The 23,618-nt window shown below is 39.0% G+C and overlaps 2 protein-coding genes across 2 annotated transcripts in view; one reads left to right on the top strand and one right to left on the bottom strand.

Moving 5' to 3' along the window:
* Positions 1–2,464, top strand: part of COL9A1 (collagen type IX alpha 1 chain) — a 68,555-nt gene extending 66,091 nt beyond the window's left edge. The window contains exons 37-38 of the mRNA XM_054062422.1: positions 728–805; positions 1,985–2,464. Of these exons, the coding sequence (XP_053918397.1) occupies positions 728–805; positions 1,985–2,169 (263 nt within the window). The 3' untranslated portion in view covers positions 2,170–2,464. The remainder of the gene's footprint in view (positions 1–727; positions 806–1,984) is intronic.
* Positions 2,465–2,613: 149 nt separating this feature from the next.
* The window catches only part of COL19A1 (collagen type XIX alpha 1 chain), a 203,633-nt gene continuing 182,628 nt past the window's right edge, over positions 2,614–23,618 (bottom strand). The window contains exons 46-50 of the mRNA XM_054062421.1: positions 22,225–22,395; positions 21,242–21,308; positions 18,608–18,763; positions 12,100–12,177; positions 2,614–11,862 (exon numbers count right to left, since the gene is read on the bottom strand). Coding sequence (XP_053918396.1) covers positions 11,726–11,862; positions 12,100–12,177; positions 18,608–18,763; positions 21,242–21,308; positions 22,225–22,395 — 609 coding nt within the window. The 3' untranslated portion in view covers positions 2,614–11,725. The remainder of the gene's footprint in view (positions 11,863–12,099; positions 12,178–18,607; positions 18,764–21,241; positions 21,309–22,224; positions 22,396–23,618) is intronic.

Here is a 23,618-nt window from a genome sequence, read left to right as displayed (position 1 = left end):
ACTTGCAGGGAAAAAAACCCCAGCAGTTTACATAGAGTATTCACAAGTGGTAGACAGGTGTACTTCTATGGAATATATGCAGTGAATTGAATTTGAACTTTGCAACTAAAACAACAAAAAAAGCTTCCTCTTACAGAGATGGTTCTTATTTAGAGTAATGTGTATTTGAAGAAAAGCCGGGCACCTACCAAATCCTTAATACCAGTACATGAGGACAAAGTCCTTTGTTTTACTTTTACTGTTATACTTTTACATCTCATGTGAATGTCAACAGTACACTATAATCTCTGCAAGCCAGCCTCCTTTTTTTCTTTTCTGCACTAGCTATCTCAAGGGCCAGCACTTAATGATTTTTACTTATTAGTGTTCACGTGTCTTGCAAGGGCCATTTACCTGCACCTTCAGTCTGTATTCCAAAATAGCTTGTGTAGTTCTGTGAGTGTGGTTTAGTTCCGTTACATAGCTTATGCACAAGGTACATACTATCCAGCCCCAGGTGTTTTTTTCCTCCCCTCCAATGTCTGCTTTTGAGTATCACTCAAATAAGGGAGGAGAGCCCCAAACAAATCCCATATCTCTTAAAAGCATATGTCAGGACATCAAAGATCCTATTAATACACAGCCACGCGAGTTCTCTGCTTATTAACCATTCACATCTGAGAGGGAACTTCTTACAGAAAGTAATGCTCCAAGAAAGCTGTAATAATCTTTCATGAATTTGCTTTAGGTGAACCAGGAGAAAGAGGAGACAGAGGATTTCCAGGCAGAGGACCAAAAGGTTACCCTGGACCAAGAGGACTTCCAGGTAAATGTAAAAGAATGAGGATAAAGAAGAGACATGTAGTAAAAAATTATTCAGAACTGAAACCTGAAGCTGCCTTAAAAAGTTAAAAGCTGTCCATCAAGCAATAAGCTTCCAAATAACAGTACGTAACAGTACGTCATAATTTTTACTTCATAGGTAAAGATGCAGTCACAAATCAGAAATAAAAGCTCTTTTACTAAAGAGCTACCACCCCATTTATTGCAGTGTAGAAAGATTAGGAAAAAATGTACACAAAGCATTAAAAAACCAAGGTAATTGCACCGACACACATATAAATTGCCTTATCCATAAAAAAAATAGAATAAACAAAAGGCTACAAATCCTAGATTATCCCTCTGGCAGCCACAGCAGTCTTTAAAAATCTCCACATAATTTAGGACATTCAAAGTACAATTGTCCTTTATTTTTGTCGTGATTATTTGCAGTATTATCTAACAGGCGTCCAGGACAGGTTCTTGCTGATAGATACAGCACGACCGGCCTCTAGCGGCCAGCGAATGAAAATAAACATATTTTCGTCACTCACTACAGCTCCTTTCTGTCTCTCGAGATAGACAGAAATAACCAAAATTTGTACTCTTTGTAAAAAGGAAAAAAAAAAATCAGTTTAGTATGTACTGACACCTTGGATGCCTGTGAAACTCAGAGCTGTCTTCTTTAGAAATTTATCATTGGAAGAGGCTTACTAAAATCACTATATTTCATCTCTCCATTGATGATTTAGAAGCAAAGAGATACTTTAGTGCTCAGCAGTTCTTCTTTATACATTTCCCCAACACATCTCAGTGGAGAATAAAAATGAATTCTTGATATGTCTCTTTTTGAAGCGCTAACATAATGCTGAAGAAAGTGAGTAACATCTACACCTTAATACGCATCACCAACAGTGTGGTCGGCATAGTGTTTTATAGCAGATGATCTTTTCCTGTATAACAAGAGGATTGGAAGTGAAATTTCATTGCTGTAGATGTATAAACACAGCTTGGCTGTCTACTAGAGGAAAACCGTCCCTGTGAGCAAGCACCTCTCAGGGGAATCCACTGAGAGCAGTAAAAAGGCATCTTCATACCGCTTTTAAGAACAGGATGTTTAGTAAAGCTACATATATAGAAGCAAGTAATATGCTGCCAGTTTTTAGACCTGCATCCACTTTTCCAGGTGAACCAGGCAAAGCCAGCTACGGCAGTGAAGGCCGTGATGGTGAACGTGGTCGTCCTGGGGTGGCCGGTCAACCTGGGGTTCCTGGTCCTCCTGGCCCTCCCGGCCCTCCTGGCTACTGTGAGCCGTCGTCTTGCAGGATGCAGGCTGGACAGAGAGTTGATAAGAACATGAAAGGGCCATGAGTGGGCAATGCAAAATATCGGCATCAATTTATTTCCTGCACAGACAGCTGAGAAAAAAATAAGGAATGGAGGAGAAATACAAATCAGGAGAAACCTTTCAACCAAGGTTTCAGTAAGGCATTTTTAACCCAGCGGTTGTACATTCTTTCTAAAGGGGTACTTAGCAACACAAGCTGGAACAATGGTGCTTACAGGTGCTGCCTTCTGGCAACCCTTTTTTTTGGGGGGGGAGGCACTTGTCTATTTGATTTTTATTGTTGGGTTTGGTTTTTTTAAATAAAGAGTTTCTATGATTCCTCTGCCTCCCTACTTAATTCTGTGTATGATGTACAGTGAAATAACATGTCTTCAGCCATTAAATAAAGAAACACAGTTTTTACTTCAGTTGTAGCTAGTCTCATGCTTTTAAAATAAATTCCAGAGCATTGCTGAGCAAATTACATCACTTTATGCACAGTCATTTCATTCTATGTATGTCCTGGACCCGATATGCTAAGACTCCATCAGCTCTTCAATTCAACTGTAGGAACAGAGGTAGGAGGCTGTTCTTATGAAAACCTGCTACCATTTATGCTGTAAATCTCAGCGAAGGTATGACTGCTGGGTTCTCATGACTAAACCATGCGGAATAACCTCTTCATTTTCCACTCCAGTGTGTGTTGCATTTGTAATTTTGTGTGAAGCCTATTCCAGCTTCTCTCCTTCTATGTGAAATTAAAAGAAAAGGCTAGAATTAAAATAAAAGGTCAAGGGAATGTTCAATTCTCAGAAATAAAACAAGTTTTACAGTAGAGATTACAAATTTTGAAGTAACATCTGTGGTTGTAGAAAAAAAACATACAAATAAATAATGTTTTAACCCCCTATATGTTTTTGTATGTATGTTTACATTCAATACCAATAAACAGAACAGCTAGAAGACCACCATTTCACATCCCAAATTGCCGTTTTTAGATAACGCAAGTTTTGGAGGAAAATGTGCAATGCAGACATTTTGTTTCTTTCTCTGTAAATTAAACTATTTGTGGTTTTGACTTTACCTTCTCTGAAGCCTGTTCTCTCTCAAAGGTGGCAATGCAACCATTCTATGATGTTTCTTTACATTTTGCTATTAATTATCCACATTTTCCAATACAGACTTCATAACACGTGCTTTAAGCATTGCTTTTTATCTTAGCCTTTCATTGTCTGTGTTCAAAAGAGCTGACTTCTGCCATGTGAGAACAAGAAGTAACATCATCAACTGAGCTATGCATTTTGCATGCAAGGTATAAAGAGACATGTACTGGTATAATGTATACTCTAAAAGGAATTATTGAAAACAGACAATAGGTAAGTCTTTCCCCAAACAAAGCTCATGCTGTATCTGCACTTAAGAGCTCCTCCTCCGGCACCCCACGTGTTGACAGAAAATGCCCAAATAGAGATCACCTGGGAATAATTGTGTGATAAGGTGCCTACTAAAAGAAGGTATATTTCCACATTTATTAGAGATTTTTGAGAACAAGTTAAATGGGTTTAATTTTCATAATTTCTTTATATCCCTTGCACAGCCCAGTATGTTAAATTATAAAATATAAAACAGGTTAACTCTTTACAAGCAAGTCTTATCTACAAGTGCCTACTGCTGTCTGCTTAGTGCCACAGAAGCAGCACTGGGTTAAGATTTCAGGGAAAAGATGGGGGAAGAAAATAGGCAAAAAGAAATCTGGCATCCTTCCCAGAGACACAGGGCAAAGCTGAGGCACAACAGTCTTCCTGCACCTCCAGTTTAGCCAAACTCTTTCATAACCTACATCTCCTACTGTAGTACTACAAGAAGTCATCAAATTGGATGAAGGCAAAGAATTTAATTCTGAAGAAATTAATCCAGACAATTGCATGCAAGGTTGATTAGATTGTTCACACTTGGAGGTGTTTCATAAAATTTTAGAATTAGGTCAGTTTTTTGCTGATTGAGGGCATAGTCAAAAGTACTCGTGACACAGCACAACAAACAGTCAGTGGTAATGACAAACTGCAGTCTCACCAGCAAACTTTTATTTTGACTATAAAGTGTGTAAAATTTTTACAAAGAAAAAAACCCCAACTGATAACAGAATAAAAATATTATTTTCCATATGTAACGCATAAACATAATGAATGAAAAGAAGCAAAAAAACCCCAACATTTAAATACAAACGTGAAGTGCTTTAAAACATACAGGCTGAAAAATGCATAAAATTCCACAGTGGAAAGAAACTCATGTATGAGAGAAAATATTCATATGTAAAAAGCAAATAAGAATTATTACAATCAAACACATTCAGCACTGAGGGCCAATTCAATGCAGAACCCATATAAGTGGATAGCTTAAGGTTGTGACTGATTCTCTGCTTTCAAGCTGACTTGCAAGTTCTAATTTAAAATACAGAATTGAAGGATAAATCCTCAGGCACATTGCAAGCCAGCATGGGACACAATGGTTAATCTGAGTATTTACCAATTCTGAATCTTGTTCAACACTGGAAAAATTTTATCTGAAGAGTGGTAGAACATATATGAAAAAATATCAGGAACTGAAATTTGTTAAGTAAATAAAGGTTCATCAAGTAAATAAAGATTTGGAAAATAATGGAACTATGAATTTAAAAGAAAGGTGTATCAACTATGGTGATAAAGAAAAAATTGTGCCAGTTTAAATTAATGTATTTAGAAAGCACGAAGTAAAAAGATTGAGAGGTTTCACAAGCCACTGACAGTGTGCTGCCCTTTCTAACCAGATGCTCCTTGTGATCTCGGTGAAGTCCCGAGTAAATCTTGTTCTCAACTCCTTCTGGTTCAACATCTTGTACTGTGACAAGATTTGTTCTGAACAACAGACCAGGACATCAGGATCTCTGCTGCCACTCTTTTAACTCTGGAGGTTTAGTTGCATTGAGATATACACATATTTTAGCCCTCCAGTTACTTAAGTGTAGGCAGGAACCAAGAGAAAAATGTTCAACAACTGTCCTCAAAAATTTATTACCAATTTTTCACAATGCAATCTGGAATTTTAAAGTGCTCACTGCAGTGCTTTCCCTACTAGGCTACTAGTATTAGTAACACTGCTGCTGAATACTGTAATTATATGTATATGTTAAACATCTATATTTTATAGAGAGTTTATATAAAGTTTTCTGTCACAGCCATCACTAGGTTAAATCAACCTGGTATGAACTGCTACCAAAAAACACTCTTGTGAATAATTCACAAAGGCCAAAGTCTCTCTCTAGCCAAAGGATGAGGGATGGCTCTACAGCACAAGATGAAGCACTTAAACAAGGCAAGAAAGCAAGGCTGGGGAGGATTATGCTGGATTTTGCTTCCTTGAATACCCTAGTCATAATATGAGTTTACAGAAAGCCAAACACGGATCTGCAACCAAGGGAACAAGAAACCGAGTCCTTTAGTTCCAGGGACAACAGTGTTAGTTCCTCCAGGCAAAGCCTAGCAGTTGTGCTCCATGTACAAACACATGCTGCATTTTTGCAAATGTTTTAAAATTGCTAGAATAACTGGATGCAATGCGTTTGCTTGACGTGCTCATCATTGTATTCGTATTTGGCCATGCAGCCCCTGCTTCCTTTATACTTAAAATGCAGTCATTGCACACCTCTCCTGCTCATGGATCACAGATAAAGAAGAAATGTCTTTATTTTGTTGGGCACGTTATTGCCATTCGATTTGTCACAGCTTCAGCTTCATTCCCCTCTTCTCAATCTTTAGTTTTACTGTTTTGCTTGCTGTGTTTTGCTTGCGTGTGCAAGAACTAATAAAACTGCAGCAGCTTCGGACAACAGACGAAGCAAACTTGGTAAAATCACTTTGAAATGTTAAAAAAAGAAAACAAATTCAGAGGTTAAATCATTACCTAGCATCCTTTAAAATGCCATTGATCTGGGAGTTACCATTTTTTTTTCTCCTGGGCAAGTTAGGCAGCAGGAGAACAATGGAAATACCTAAAGTTAAATAATTCAGCGGATCAGTTTCTTTAATATACATGATTATCTCATATTCAGACAGGAATATTATATATCTGATTCAGAGATTATATTAGCTTTCTGTGTGCATATATATATCTATATCTATACCTATATATGGTCATGTTTTTTTCCTCCTGAATGTGGAACCTGAAGTTTCACCAGCCTGTAAGAAGCACAAGTCTGACACTGGTGTGGCCAAAAGCAACCACCACCCCTGATTTCAGCCAGCCCAGCCCTGCACCCCCAGTGCAAAATGCTCCATGGGGCACCCTGAGGTGGCTTTGTGCCTCTCCTTTCTTTCCGTCACACTTGCATCCTCCCTTTTGTGATTTGACATGGAAGGAAAGGTTGCAATTACTGACACAACCTCATACAGGAAGTTTGTGACACATTTCCATTTCTATCTGCAATCCTATTTTAGATGTAAATGGCCACATAATAATATAAAAAGCAATTTTCTATCCACTTAATATATTTCCATTGAATCGAACCTTAAAGGTTGCAAACCAAAAATATAACGAGGGAGAGAAGCAACCAGACGGCACGTACTGTGATTCATTCAGTGACAGCTGCATATTATTCAGAAATGAAAGAAAACCATAAAATACGGTAAGTCATTGAAAATCCTTCAAATATAATCACTGGAAACAGAATATATTTACATTGAAACTTCAGTAAATAGTTAAATGCATTCATCTTTGTAGAACTACAGACTCTGAGATAAAACTTCTAAAAGACATGTAGGCTACATTCTTTTTTAGCCACTTATTAAACTTATTTTGGTCTAGAATCTCTAGTTTTTGTTAGCAATTAGTATTTGAAAATCACATTTCCTTAAGGTATCGTGAAACTTGACTTTTCCACTTAAACAGCAATCAAGGCAAGGTCACGGTTAAACTTGTTCTCCATGGTCTGCGTATGCAGAGATTGATTTAAACAGTCATCGAGAACAATCTCATTTTAATGGACATAACAGATATCAAGGAAAATTTATATGACTTGGTATATCCAGAATCTAACAAACACATGATATAAAAACCCTAAACCCAACACTATTTTGATTCCTGAGACACTTCTCATGTTTGAACATGTCAAATCAGAGCAGCAGTTCTACTGAATTAGTAAAAAGCATGTTTAGGGGCTGGCTTTAAGTAGCATATTTAGAGAAAATAAGTTCATAAAATGCTAGTTTAGCCCATGGGGTTTTCATAAGACTTTTATGTAAACATTACAGAAAAAGAAAAGAAAATCAAGCATATGCTGACATGAAAAATAGTATTTCAACCTTGTGAAAAAAATGCCAAAATGTTTTGCGTGATTATCCACTGTTTAAAAAATATGCTTAATGAACAAAGCTGTACATATCAAGCATCTGCCATAATCCACAATCATAAAACATAAAGGGAGGATGGATAATACAATCAATCCTGTTTCAATATCATAGTGCTCTTTTAGCTTTGAAATCAAATCCAGTTTAAGACAAAAATGCTGGTTTTTAAAACACCACCAAGTAGGCTGCACTGTGACTTGGCTGCACCAAGTATGCTCTTGTAAATTTTCTTTAACCACAGCAGACTCCCTGCTCCCCTAGAGACAAACAGCATTACACTGGACATAAATATGCCTGAAAGCACCACGTCCTGTTACTGCATGTTCTCCTATAATGTGTAAATATCTAAATCTAAGCAATATTACCTGCAAAAAACAAAACAAAACAAAAAAAAACCCAAGAAAGGCAGAATTCCTGCAAATACTGCCATGCAAAATTAAATATTTTAGGGGTAAAAAAAAAAAAAAAGGGAGGCTCATGAACAAAATCAGAAACATTAACTCCTGGCTGTGAGTCTACACAGCACTGGGTCATTTCTTGCGCTGCTGAGCGAGTTCAGCCTCGGTTTTCTCCTTTGTCCTGAAAACAGGTCTTGAACTCCATCGTGTGGACAAAAGGAGGAATGTTGCAGCCTCAGAGTAGTCCCCAAGTTATTACTTCCCTTAAGCAAACTGAGTAGTTTTGTACATAGCTATTTAAAGAAAACCCCAACACTTTCTTAAGTAGGTGATAAAGCAACCTGCCATAAAATATAATTGACTCTGAACTAGAGCAAAGCTTAGAGGGCTTTTAAGAAAGGTTTAAAACATTTTCCAAACTTATTTCAGTTCAAAATCCTGTTGTATGTAAGCATTCTCAAATCAGAAAAAAAAATTGTGCGCTACTGGAAAAAATAACCCTCTGTGTTTAGTTCCTTGCAATGCTTACTGCAGCACAGACCGCTCAAAAGAGATGCAAAATTAATAAAGCAAATTGCAAAATAGCACTCCTCTGCCCTCCCCAGCCCTGCCCCCCAAAGCTAAAACAGCATCAGTCTAAAACTGTAAAGAAATCTCAGGGGCCAAACCTGAAAACCACGTAAAAGCATCTTTCCAACTGCATTCTGCTTTCAATTCTAAAGACATAGAGTAGGAGCAAGCCAGTGTGAAGTAAAGTTAAGCTGGGATTAACTCTGCTCTACCCCAGTGAAGAACGCGGCATCTATAAAAAGGTATCAAGATAGCCTATATAATAAAATACCCGTTTTCTCACATGAGAAAATTAAAGTGGGCTTTTAGCAAAAAGAAAAAGTAATGCAACAAGATAATTATCAAAGTTACCTGCGAATCAATTGAAAGTGTTCAAATACATTTTAAAAAGTCCTTTAGATTTGAGCCTATAAAAAGAAAAAGGCATCTGTAGGAAACATAGATGAAAAAATAAAACTTCTTCAAATATAAAAAGTGTTTTACTTTCCAATAAGTTCAAGTAAATTAACATACAGCAATTGCATCTGACAAATAACAGATGCTCAATTTCAACTAACTAAAAGCCCCAAAATATACACATATCGCTTATGCGGCACAATAGTCTATGTACAGCCTTCCAGGATGGGGGCTGCTTGGAAACCTCTCAGCCACACAGGTATCCTTTACAAGACAGCACCCTTTTTGATATTATCACAGAAAATTAAGTTTAAAATTAACCTCGGAAGTAAAAAAATATTTAGATTTTTTTCATATATTGGAATACTAGAGAAGTAAAAAGAAATCGAAAAAATGTTCATGCAAGCTACCTGACCAGCAGTTCATTGGACTGAATGGAAAACAGTATGTGGGGCCCGTTCCCCAGCTGGTGTTCATACACCAAAATATGCATCGGCGCAAGGTCTCCGGCACTACTTGCTAGGTTGGCAGACCTGTGGCCCAGGCAGCAGCAGCTGCCCCAGAGCAAACCAGTGCTTGGTTTCAAGCTGCCCCACCAGCTCCCAGCATCCTCACAGCTACGTCGCTCTGAGGACCAGATCTAGATAAGCAGCCAGCGCTGCAGAGCAAACCAAGACATGCTCCATGGGCACAGGTCTGGAATGGGAGCAGTGCATTTTAAGCTAATCACAGGCAGGACCACTTCCTCCAAACAGACCTTCACCCCGGTGGGATGGGCGCCCACTGCCCACAGAGCAGAGGATGCTCTGGCCTAAAGAAGGGGCAATTATTGCAGAAAAGGTGTGAGGACGGTTGTTCACCTGTGGGCTTTGACCTGGCTGTCCCCATCCTCATGAAGGACAAAGCATTCTGATCCCCACGGGGTCCCCAGCTCACAGATCCACTTCAGGAGATGATTTCATGGTACACCACAGGTTTTCTGCTTGTCCTCCTTCCTGCTGCCCTCTCCTGTCCCAGGTGTTTACTCTCAACCTTCAATCTTTGTGTTTACTTAAATATCTTTCTCATGCTGAGCACCTTCTTCCCTCCAAATATCTAGCTGATTAACAAGTCAAGAAGGTACGCTTTCCCTCAGAAATTGTGCCTGAAGGCACTCCCCAGCTATTTATTTGATTGGTGTTTTTTTGACTCCCACCAGTCATTCCTAACTGTTTTTAAGCAAAACCCAGAAGCCACACAGATCTGTGTCTCACGACAGCTTCTCTGGAACCCAACACTTCCAGTCTGGGAATGCTACCCTGGCAGCTCAGCACTGCCCAAGCACGAAGTCACCCAAACCACTTCCCCGCCTGCAGTGGAAGAGAACACTGGCTTCCTGATGGAGGAGCAAGAGCCCTCACTACTGCTTTTTTATGACAGATTTATTTTGAGGTTGAGGGTTATAGCTGTCCGTGTTCTCTCAATAGCACCTTCACTTTCTATTGCACTGTAGCAAATTCCCTAGGACTAACCTAGGATCAGCTGTCTCCTAATAATCAGGAGAGAAACTTCGGCCAACCGTCCTCCTTCCTTTGCAGAATCAGCTTCTGCCTGATGGATTTTCTCCACCTTCTGCTTAATGCTTTGAGCTCTAGATGATTTACCCTTTTTCTGTTTCATTCTTGGTTGACAATGTAGGATTTACTGAATGCCTGCAAAACGCAGCAATCGTGTTCTCTTTGTTCTCTCATGTTGTCCCCTTTCCAAGGAGGGTTTTGCCTTTTTTTCTGAATTTCTCTTGAATTCAGATGATTTTTACCGCCAGTTATTAGGACCTGTGAATTTTGCGTTTGGCTGTTTTCTCGTTCTTCTCAAGCTTATTTTGGCACGTCTGCTGCAGGAGGAAGAGGAAAACTGTGCCACCAGTAAGATCAGAGGCTTGTGAAGTTCATTCTTTGATTGTCTCACTGTGTACCCACCACCTCTGCTCTAAAGCAAGAAGTCATCTTTGCTGTAAGCAGACAAAATGGTAGAGTGGCTTGACTCCAGGTAGTGATGCTACACTTATTAAGTCCACATGACAGTTAGAAAATGTGCCAGTTCTCAGCTAGGAACACCACCACAGTCCCTAACGGCTTAATATCTAGAGTTTAACGTAACCATGACTCAATGAATGTACAGGCCCTCAGTTAGGACAACATCCAGTCTAGAGAAACACTTGTCACGGCTACAGCTGGTGAATTTCCAGTCAGTCTGAAGCTGAATGTTGGATGGGATTAGAGGGAGACCAAAACCATCTTCATTTCCTTCTTCAACATCTAGGAAGTGACTGAAATGGTGGGCAGCATTCGAGGTGCATGACACAGATCCAGTTCAGAAGGTGTGCTGGAGCCTCCTTGGGCTTTACTCCAAAATGAATGTTTACTCCAAACAGAGTTTCCAGCGCTCCGGCTCAGGTTCTGAATTCACCACGAACAGGTACACTTTAAGACTTCAGAAATGCATTTTCTCCACTTAAGCTTTGCCACCAGCAAGAAAAACAAAGCCTGCTTACATACTGTCTTAAGTAACAATAATATACTTTTTGTCTGAAGAAAGAAACTTATGAAAGTTATTTGGGCCTATTTTCTCCTCTAAGCAAAATAAATATGAGAAACATAACACATGGAATGCACTCTGGAAAATAAATGTCATCCTTTCATAAATATGACACTGCAAATAACATAGAGAAAGGCTCAATTCTGCACTTTATAAATTATCTATATATTATGCAGTGTCAAGGGGAAAAATATGCACCAAATATTAGAAAGATTAAATTAACTCATTGAGAAGTGTGAAAAGTGACCGTGAACCCAAGCATCTAGGGGAGAGGGGTTTTATTTTCCACTAGTGCGTGACCGAGTCTGTGATATGTGGTAATAGCAATCTGCGGGATTGCATCTTCCACTGGGTCCAGGCGGCCCCTCGGGTCCGGGTGATCCTGGTGTTCCTGGTGGGCCCGGCAGGCCGATAGCTGGCAAAACAAAGTTAGAATTAGCAGAGTCCTCACCAGAGTACGTGCAGTGCCTCATGTTTCATCACTGCCACTCAGCTGCACGCCAGCTCACCTGCAAGGAGGCAGGTGGGTCTGAGCCCATGCTATGACCAAATGCAGGAGGAAAGGCATTGGCATAAAACCAGCATGAGAAGCAGGAGAAAGGCCGGTTAGCTCATAAACACCAATAACAGAAATAAATCTGGAGACTGGTACCTGCAGGGCCGGGTGGTCCAGGGTTACCGGGTAGTCCAATTCCAGGCTCACCTCTTTCCCCTTTCTGTCCTCTATAACCTACACAGAATAAAGATATGAAAATAAGAGCATCCTCTTATTATAAACAGTGACCTTCAGTGTATCTTGCTGACAGGAAATCATTAAGGTAATGTAACTGGGAAAACACATTTAGCTCTTTTTCTGGGACAGTTGTTATAGATTCCTCCTGGAAAATATGAAGATTTCTGGCAGTAACTGTTGCATGCTCTGTCAGAGGACTCTTGCTATGTTCACAAGATGGACCTTTCCCCAAGATTTTAAGTTACCTTCCTGAAGCTCCTCTAGTAAAGAACCAAATGCGTATTCTGCTCCACTGTCACCTGTTCGATGAAGTGATGCAAAGCACCAATCCAAAGGCCACTTGGAGTCTGACCAGCCCTTCTCTGATAGGCCCTAAACTGAGCAAGACTTCGCCCTCTCCACTATACGTAAGTCTTTATGTCTGTACTTTTTAGACTGTAAATGTGAATTTGTATGCCTAAGTATTCCCCTACATGAGAGAGAAGACCTACTCCCCCTCCAGCGTTATGCAGTTGCCCTCATGTGGAATGAGACATCTTTAAAGCTGTATGCATTACAGATTCTAGCATGCAAAGCCTACTTTGACCCAAATGACTGCATATTGTAACAAGCTGTGATTGCTAATTATACTTTGAATATTTGTGTCCATTTCTTTCACAGGCAATAGCGTTGTATTTATCTAATAGTTTCTGTCATCTCAAATTCTGCAACTCAAGCCCAACCTGTTTCCTTTTCCTTAAACAGTTTGAAAAAAGATGTATTAATTGGAAACACTCTAGCTGTTTTAGTGGGGAGGACTCCTAGGTTTAAGTGCAACATTTCACTTAATATTTGAAGCTAAAAATCCATCTAAATCCATCTGTTTAGACAATGGAATTTATGAAGAATAGGGAAGAGAGGCATGTGTAAAGGAAAAAAGTGTGACACTTGCCACAACTCATAATTTTAAAAGGGATTATAAGGAAACCCTCTTCCTTCCCCTCCCTAACACCCTAGAAGTTGGCAGGTAGGGTGACATATACTGAAGATTAATTTGCCAACTTCTGGTCACAGTTGGAATTAAATTTGTTCTGCTTCAGGGACCAGTATAGTTCCAGTGTTTCATATGCCATACAACAAACTTCCTCTTGTGAAGAGCTGTAATTTAGTTTGAATTAAAAGAGTTACAGCTGACCAGTTAGCATAATAGTATCAATCCACCTGATTTCTCATAGATATTAATAGGCTCTGGCAGCTGGATGGCAAAGGTTGTCTCGTCAGTGTACTTGGTCTATGGCAAAGCTGCTAATTTACAGGACAACTTTCAGTGCAAAGAGTTTACAGCAGACACAATGAAGTGGGAATGGTACACAGTGTATTCAAGCTTTCTGTTCAACACAGGCTCATTATACACTGCAGCAGAAAGTCTATTATCTGCTGCAATCATTCTAGGTTTCAAAAACAGAGCACCAATTATCTTATTCTTCTTTTAGCACCCCAACAAGAAAATTGCAGGGGAAAAAAACATTAGAAAATGCATGCAGAGAGACATGCATAACATAACAAAAGGAAATCAACTGTTAAAAAGCTCACAGAGAAACATTAATCATGCATTCTGGTCACCAAGTTGTGTTAAGCAGAACTATACAAGGCATATATGCATACAAGCTATAAAAACTCAGAAAGGGAAAATGCAGGTGTTTGTATTCAATTGCAAATCTTGATTTTGCTCTTTAATGACCATAGCAGTATTTATAACTACATGAAGTTGGTTTGCTCTGAAAATCTTGTGTAACACATAGTAGTTGCTACTGTTTGAGAAGCTCAATCACAGAACCACAGGATCTATTACATTTTCTATTTATTATATATACCTCTACGTTTCTTTATTTACAATAGATAGATACAGTACATTCCTCACTACAAACCCAGTTAATTGCAGTTTTACAAAGTAGTGCTGCCACTAATAATTTGGTTTGCATTTCTTTAGTTATGGGGAAAAGAGAGAAATCACATTTACGATATATCACATTTACAAGCTCCATGATAACCATTACTGTAGGTATTTGAGGCATTATAGTTGAAAAGAGACTGGGATAGACTGAAAGACTCTGTAAACATCACTGGAGTTCAAGACATTAAGGAAAAAACCCACAACAGCACAAAGAACAGCCTGCCAATGCAAATGTATGATCCCTGGTAGTGTACACCATTAGTGGCTGTATCTGAATACACATGCAAAGGTGTAATTTGTACACAGTGACAGGTAGGTTCTGTTGATACTGAAGTTTAATACAAAAATTCTCACATATCTTTTAAGAAATAAGGCTTTTTTTTTTTTTAACAGGGTGTAGGCATATTAGTAAACAGGCTTATATGTAAACAATTGGAACAATGCAATGTGTAATTCCAGCACGAAAATTTTTGATTTTTGATGAGGTATATTTTGCTCAGAAGTAGGGCCATGAATACACTTCTAGAAGATGATATTTCCTTCTGTCTGAGCTTAAAGTGACAAACTTAAACACAGTCAAAGGACAGTATTACTGTACACTTAAATCAGTTTTTGATTTATTGTTTTTAATCTAGGGCATATGTGAGATGCTATCTATTTTTACTGCGAGAATTACAATTCCTGTAAGAAGTACCTGCTTAACTCAAAAGGCGACTGCTTTAGCAAAGCCTTTCGCTCAGGTTCCAGAAGTTTTGTTGTAATTCCTGCAACCCAAGAGTTTTAATATGTAAACATGTACCCGACGCTGGCAGTACAGTAAACACATGGTAGCAAGTATGTGTTCAAATAGATAAGCTTTCTTATGCTCATAGATGAGAGGTGATAGCTAAAATATAGCTTGCACTTTGGTGCTCTCCATAGTCAGAAAGGCATCACTACTGCAACTCTCTCAGCTCTACTTGGAAATGACACAAGTTCTTTCATTCATTAAGCTTCAAAAGGTATTCCACCTGTATCATGGAGATCCTCCTCCAAATGCAAGGATAATGAAACTAGCATGTCAAGTACCTCGAGAAATCTGAGGTTCTTTAACTCAAATACGAGGCAAACACACTACCAATGACAGGGAGCAATGAGACCGAAGTACTCCCTGTGTTTCACTGTGCAAATACTCTGCGTGCTTAAAAACAAACAACTGCAAAGCAAAAGGAAGGGTGCTAAAAGCAAGCCTTCTCATCTAGCCTCCAATAAATATTCTGAATGGGTTTCAAATCGAAGTAAAGCAGGTTAACTTCACTCTCCACAGCAAAGAAGACTTTACAGGAGATAACGCTTGAAACAAGTGCAGCTTGCAACTGTGTCTGGACAACAGCTATTACCAGTGAGTTCCTGATGTCAGCCAAGATTTCTAGATGCTCGCACTATGCAAGTTAATAACTATAATAAAAGTTATATATTTTACAACAGAGATCAGCAATAAAGATAAGGAATTTTAACTATTCATGGTATTTTTCTTCCCTGAGCTGGGATGTTTGATTTCTCCAGGTCATCATGAAATATGAAGATCTATAAAAGTCTCTTCTGTAGTCTCATAGAAACAGTGAAGTTGAACTAATGTGAAACCTTTTTTTATCTATTGAGAAAAAAACCCCAAACAATAGTCATATTAGCGTAAAGGATAACACCCCAAGGGGAATTTGTTCTAATGGACCAAAATTCACTTTCTACTATAGTTCAAAAAATCCAGTTAAGTCAGCAGAGTTAATTGAGATAGATCCTCTAACACAGCACAAGGTGGCTGTCTGCAAATGCATGACATTGCTGTAGCTTGGCTTTCAAATCTTGAAATAAACTTCTTGTTTCTCTCTGAGATATCAGAATCCTTTAAAACACATATAAAGTAAACAAGCTCCTCTGCTTCCTCTTAAGCAGTTGCTGTTCCTTTCACTGGTAACGCCGCTTCACAGAATAAGACTGCTGATGCGTATGCCATAGGCAATTTTTTTAAAATGAAGCAGTATACATGTATGTCTTCCAGTCATTATTATATGAAGTCTATTTAAATGCCAATTGCATATTTCATCATATATGTTACAACTCTTTGTTTGAGTATTTGCTTTGTTTGTTTATATTTTTACTAAGACCACCATATAAAATAAAAATTATTTGTATCTGAAACACTGGGAAGAGTCTGAATATGAACAATCTTGCTGAAGGCTAGCGGGTAACATTCTGGACTTCATTGGAAATGAATGACTCTAATCCCAAGAGTCTAACAATTCCTTAAATATGCTTTTTGAAGATCATGCCTGCACTTCCAATGGTACCTATGTTTTCTGCTTCTGGAACTAATCCCTACCTATTGGTTTGCTGTGCAGAGGGATGCTCTAGCAGAATCCGGCCAAGCCAAGTCAGACCTGGCCAGTTCCCAGTGGAAGTGGCACCGCACTTGAGGTGTATGGAGGGACCCTTGCGAAGCTGCAAGTTAAATGCCTCCTTGGACACACGGTGACACCTGCCCTTCCTGCTGTCTGGCTCTAGCAGACTTTCTGCTTAGCATTCAGCATTGCAAAGCGCTCTGGATGTCCTGTTAATAGCTCTCCAAACGTACCTACTTAAATCCACTAGCTGGATGGGACAAGTGTCTAACTCACTCTGTCAGCCCAGATGTGTATTACGGCACACAGCAAAACTTGATCGAAACCCCACAGCTGGCAATCTGGGCTACAAACAAGTAAGAAACATGATAAAGAATATCTGGCAGTCAATACCAAATGCATACTACGACTTTGACAGACGTGCACACAGCATGCTACCTTGATCGTCTGTCACACGTGCACATAACATGCTTCTTCAAGAGGTCTTGCCCACTCTATCTTTTATGGCTGAAAATAAGCTGGAATATTGAAAGACACTTTTAAATCCACTCAGAGATTTGAATTTCTTTTTACTGTTTGCACAAAACAATAACACGCACAGGCACAACTGGGAAAGGCATGAACGGCATTTGAAAGTGTGCTTCTCTCACGGTGCTATCTCTTACTCCAAGTGTGAAATGGAAGCAATACAAATTTTTGGCTTTCTTTCTTTGGAAGTATAATTTTACATATGCTTTGATGTAGCAGAGAAGTAAACTCTTCTCACTTAATTTCTACTGATCAAAAAAGAGTATTGAGCATATTAGTAAAATAAATGGAAATCCTGTGTATATAGGGCACTAACTTTACTTAAGCATAAGGCATGAAAAAGCAGCTTTTTTTTTTTTTTTCAAAGCATAGCTATCATCTTTACTCTTGATGCTCACTAGCTGGAAATGAAGCCTAGTACAACGTTCCACATCCCAGAAGCATGTGAGACTAACCACCACATACATCATCATTGAACAATCTGGCACTGACATTAAAGTTGAGTGTTTACAGAGATCTGAATATGTAGGTAATGATGAAATCAGTGTTGTAAGATCCTAAGCCTTTTATTGTTTTCCTTGATCCTTTATGCTTGTTCTTCTCATTCTGAGCTCATCACATTTTTCATGCTTCTGTCAGGGGTTTGCGCTTATCAATGTTAGTAAGTCTTTATTCTTCTGATAGCTTTAGGATCCACACATCTTCAGCTTTGCTCTCATGTTCTTCATTCCAGTCTGACTTGCTCTGACTCCAGAGCAGACCAAACTAACAAAAGATAATAAAGAACTACCTACAGATAAACTGTAAATTACATATTACTCACAAAATACTATTCATTGATAAATTCTTTTTGCCTTTTAATCTATTCTCCTCTTTCTGACAGGCTGACTCTACGGCAGAGAACAATTACAAAGAGCCTGGATCCCTTCAAGTTAATTTTGCAGTAAAAGACAGTTCAGTGGAATGAGAGTCCTATACTGTCTGAATGCATTGCAATGTACAAATTATTGTTTGGGTTCTAGTGAATAAGCTGATTGCTCTGAAACTGATTTGTGAAAATAGATTACTTCACTGCAAGAAGGATTCATGTGGTAATATTTTAGTTTCCACTCCTTCTTAAAGAACAATATTTGCCTTCAGTATTTCCTCCCCTGTGTTGTCTCAGGATCAGAACTGAGAGCACTCAGATTTGGAGATCAAATTTTGTTACTTAAATAAGTAAAATATGGAACATAATCTAAATAGTTTCATTAGAACGGTGGCATTGTTTTTCCTTCCTTGTTAAAATATTTATGAAAAAAACCCCTCCTACAGTATTCTACATATCTGTCAGTTTTAGACACCTGTCAGTAATTAACTTTATCATTTATTAGAATAAAATGCACTGATTAGGAGTTTTTAATCAGTAAAATCCACACATTTACTATGGGTTAATATTTAGATCTAGTCTGGAAAAACATAAGTACAGTTTTAAAAGTTAATCATTAGAAAGCTAGATAGGTAATCCTGACTTATTTAATAATCATTAGGAAGTGTATAAATATTTCAAGATACAATTCACAGGAGCATTTTTTTTTTCAATTCCTACCTTGAATTCCACGTTCTCCTGGTGGCCCTGGCAAACCGTCCTGTCCTGGTGGCCCTGGTAACCCATCTTTTCCTGGGGGCCCTGGTCTTCCTTGAGCTTGGGAGGCAAGCATGGCAGCAGGCAGCTTCAGCTGGGATACAAACTGAGCCATCCTTTCTTCATTAAAAAAGGGCACAAGAAAAAAAGGGTAAGAAATGTGCTAGCAAAATATGGGAAAATAAATAAACTCCAAACTCCTAGTAAGTATCCTAGTAAGTAAAGCAAGGTGTTTAATCTTTCTAAATGTCAAGACACATGTTTGAGTTTTTATCCTTTGAAATAATCTAAACAAATTTGTATTAAAGTTTCTATTACTACTCTATCTTACTAATGTATTCCAACATTTCAAATGACTTCTGACTCCTGTTCCAGAAATACTTAAAATATATGAAGACAGAATAATTAGTACCTAACACCCCTATGAAAGTTTACCTTATATGTTTGTAACTCAAAAAGTTGCAAAGTAGAGCCTAAAGATTGCAAACAGTCCTTGGACTGTGCTAAAACCCAGAAAACAGTTGTGAAAAAAAACCTCTAAGTGCTCACCAAATATTAGTAATTACAGAGATTTCAGCATGAACTCTTCACGCTGGTAGAATAAAGTGCATTTGGTAACATTTCAGTGGTCCTTTGAGGTAGACAAAATAGGGACTAATCTTGAGTCTGTCTCATTTATACTAGATTAAAAAACTTAACTCTGCATTTCGTGATTTAGCTGATATTTACTGTGGTGGAGGTGCAAGATTCAAGAGAAAAAGTAAAGAGAAGAGTGGGCATCAAACAAAAAACAAGCAAAGTGGTAGAAAACAGGCAAAGTGAAACAAAAACCAGAAGATATGTGGGAACACTAATAAGGTGTAGAAAATGGAATAGCTATAAAGACAAACCCCTTTATTCCTTGTAGGTAGGACACCTTTTAACTCTTTCTTCTTAAGAACAGAAGCATAGAATGGTTTGGGTTGGAAGCGACCTTACAGAGTATCTACTTCCAGTCCCCCTGCCATGGGCAGGGACACCTCCCACTAGACCAGGCTGCCCAAGGCCCCATCCAACCATGCCTTGAACACTTCCAGGGAGGGGGAATCCACAACCCCCATGGGCAACCTGTGCCAGTGTCTCACTAACTTTATAATGAAGAATTTCTTCCTTATGTCTAGTCTAAATCTGCCCCTCTCCCATTTAAAGCCATTCCCCCTCATCCTATCACTGCATGTCCTTGTAAGAAGTCCTTCCCCAGCTTTCTTGTATGCCCACTTCAGGTACTGGAAGGCCACTCTAAGGTCTCGGAGCCTTCTCTTCTTCAGACTGAACAATTCCAACTCTCTCAGCCTGTCCTTGTACGGGAGGTGCTCCAGACCTCTGATCATCTTTGTAGCCCTCCTCTGCACCTATTCCAACAGTTCCATATCCTTCTAATGTTGGGGATTCCAGAACCGGACACAATAGTCTGTGTGGGGTCTCACGAGAGCAGAGCAAAGAGGCACAAGCACCTCCCTCGACCTACTGGCCATGCTTCTTTTGATGCTGCCCAGGATGTGGTTGGCCTTCTGGGCTGCAAGCACACATTGCCGGCTCGTGTCAAGCCTCTCATCAATAAGTACCCCCAAGTCCATCTCCACATGGCTGTTCTCCATCACATCATTCCTCATCCTGTATTGAAGCCACAGACTACCCCAACCCAGGTGTAGGATCTCGCACTTGGCCTTGTTGAACCTCATAAGGTTCTCACAGGCCCACTTCTCCATCTTGTCTAGGTCCCTCTGGATGACACCCTGTCCTTCTGATGTGACAACTGCACCACTCAGCTCGGTGTCATCTGCAAACTTGCTGAGGGTGCACTTGATCTTACTGTCTATGTTGCTGATGAAGACATTAAAGAGCACTGGTCCCAATATGGACCCCTGAGGGACACCACTTGTCACGGATCTCCATCTGGACATAGAGCCGTTGACCATTACTCTCTGAATGCAACCATCCAACCAATCCCTTATCCACTGAACAGTCCACCCATCAAATCTATATTTATCCAATTTAGAGAGAAGGATGTTGTGGGGGACAGTGTCAAAAGTGTTACAGAAGTCCAGATAGATCACATCCGTCAGTTTTTCCATGTCCACTGATGTGGTTACCCCACCATAGAAAGATAGTAGGTTGGTCAGGCAGGACTTGCCCTTGGTGAACCCATGCTGGCTGCCTCTAATCACCTCCCATAAGACTAAATACTTGTTATTACTGACTAAATACTTGTTACCATTCCATTCCAACGGGAAAAGGAGGTAATTTCAGCTAATAAACCGCCCTTGAAAAACATAATAGGTTAAAGTTCTGAGGGGTAGCAGTCTGGAGAAGGGTGAAAATACAACGAACGATAGCCTAGTTATAAAGACAAAAACTGCTTGAGTAGCAGAATATATCAAAATTATATTAAGTAAACATAAGCAACAGTTAAAGATAGTTACAGCAACAAGGCAACTGCTAAGTCCAATGTGAATTAGATGACATGCAAAGAAATACGTATAAAGTTTGCAGGGATGTAAACTATCCAGAACAGAATTTAAGATTTATGTTTAGTTGTATGATACTTCATTTTCTTACCTTCAAAAACCTTAAGAACCTCTTGTTGGATATATTTTTTGATTTCTTCAACTGAAACTCCATCAGCCTGATAAGGAAAAAAAGGTGATATATATCAGAACAAATATATGGAGGGCACTTTGTGATGCTACAAATTTTAAAAACTGCTGAAATTATCATTAAACATGTAAAGCTTTCATCATAATTTAAATATTTTAATATATTTGTGTTACGTACTTAACTACAAAGCCCCTTTAGTGCAAACACGTTATAATATTATGAAGACCACTAACACCGTGAGGTGGAAGAGGCACTCCCAGCTGTCAACATGATCAGCATGTCATGTTTCTTTAAAGTCTTTTGCATAAGACAGCAAGGGTGTCCAGTGACCCTGCTACGATTTACTTGCCTTTTGTATAGCATTTGCCAACTTCTCACCCTCTCCAGGCACTAACTGCTTTGATGCACAGTCTACCAACTGCAAGCGCATCACAGGACCAGTGACTGCACTGGAAGAGGTTTTCAGAGCTTTACCCTATCTGACTGAGGGCAGAACCTATAACATGGATGTGTGCCTGTGGCACATGGAGACAAACCAAGGCATCTACAATTGACAGGCAGCATTTCACTGCCTTTTTAAACGCTGATTTCTCTTTTAAGGATGACTTTTCTCTGCCTCCTTTTTTTCTCAGTTACAAAGACCTACACTTTAGATCTTAAGCTTATGAAAAAGTTGAAAATTAACAGTATTGAGCAGCCATAACAATTTGTCAGGAGCTAAAGAAATAATTTAAGTTTATCTATAGCACATGTTTAAAAAAATAAATTAAAAATAACTACTTGATCACCTGGGTATTTTTTTTTCCTCCACTTTTTAACTGCACATTGGAATTATCTCAAAGATATCTAAGTCTTTCTGACACTGTGGTATTGCTCAGTTCAATTTCCACTGCTCAGCATATGCTACCTTCACAAGCAACCAAGAAAAAATTGCATTTACTTACTGGAAACCCTGGGGGTCCTGGTGAGCCAGGGGGACCCTGATGACCTGGTGATCCTGGATAGCCTCTGTCTCCTGGTGGCCCAACAGGGCCCACATCCCCCTTCTCTCCTGATGGGCCAGGTTTCCCTCGTTCACCTTGCGGACCTTTGTCCCCTGGAATACCCTGATCTCCCTATGTAAAATAAAAGCAGAAAGAAAATCATTGCACACAGTGGAACAAACCAGGAAAAGTCACCCAAGAATGCTAAATAGAGACTTCCTCCCTGTTCAGAGATGGATTTTATGAGTCAGGCAGGGAAGCGGATTTTACAGGCTAAATCTCGTCTCCAGAAACACAGCAAGTAACATTTTGTTTTCTCACAGTTTTAATGTTGAGGTCAATGACAAAAATAATAACTTGACTCTGTAACCCACTTTTCAAGAACAGAACTTGGGTGCAGAAAGTTTACAGACCTCATACAAAGATTTAGAAATGTCAAACACAGCACAGGTAGAATTTAGGGGCTCAAATTCCCTCAGGCACAACCTATCAGGCTTTTTTCTGTAAACTTCCCTAGAAACCTATTCTTTTTTCTGCACGTACAGAAGATTCAGTTAATCAAAGAAGCAACAAATACACAAATCCACTTACAACAAATAAATTTCTTGCAAACAAAATAAATTAAAGGTAAATTTCGTGGACAACAATAGCTTCCATCATGGGCTGAGACAGCATTTAAATTTATTTGTAAGGAATTAAATCTTTTTACAGAACGACAGAATTGTTTAGGCTGGAGAAGACCTTTAGAGTGACTTAATGTATTAAGCTGTCAGCTATTACTTCACTGTACTACAGCTGCAGAGCAGAGTGCTGCAAGTCACGCATTCAGATTGTTAATGAAGAGCTGACAGCTCTTAGGGGTCACTGACTGTCCTTGCTGCAACACTTAAGCTAACGTTAGGCTCCACCATAAGTAGCAAACAGCATCAAGAACTAACTACATCATTACTAGATAAATCCAGATCCTAAATTTATGAGGGATGAATGAATGGAATTAATTACATTCTTAATCAACAACAGGTGCTGATAAATGGTATTCAGATCCAAAGCATTATTAATTGATAAACTAATAAAAATGCAGTTATAATCCTAAGTCACGTATATGTGGTATGTAAAGATTGAAAATGAAAGAAAGGTAAGGATGCAAAAAGGAGATTGTACATTTTTATCACCTATCTGTCCTCCAATCTGTACGATTTCCAGTGAGTTAGAGCTTATTACTGACTATAACTAAGCTTCACTACAAAGACCACTGTGACTTATGATGTTTTATTGCCTTAACTGAAACCATAATGCATTCCCAATTGGAGTTTAAACTGCCTTTTGTAAGAGTGCAGAAGTTCTGAACTCTGGGA

The sequence above is a fragment of the Cuculus canorus genome, chromosome 3 (assembly GCF_017976375.1).
Source record: "Cuculus canorus isolate bCucCan1 chromosome 3, bCucCan1.pri, whole genome shotgun sequence".
NCBI lineage: Eukaryota > Metazoa > Chordata > Aves > Cuculiformes > Cuculidae > Cuculus > Cuculus canorus.
Note: the sequence above shows the minus strand (reverse complement) of the source record. Positions and strands in the feature narration are given on the sequence as shown.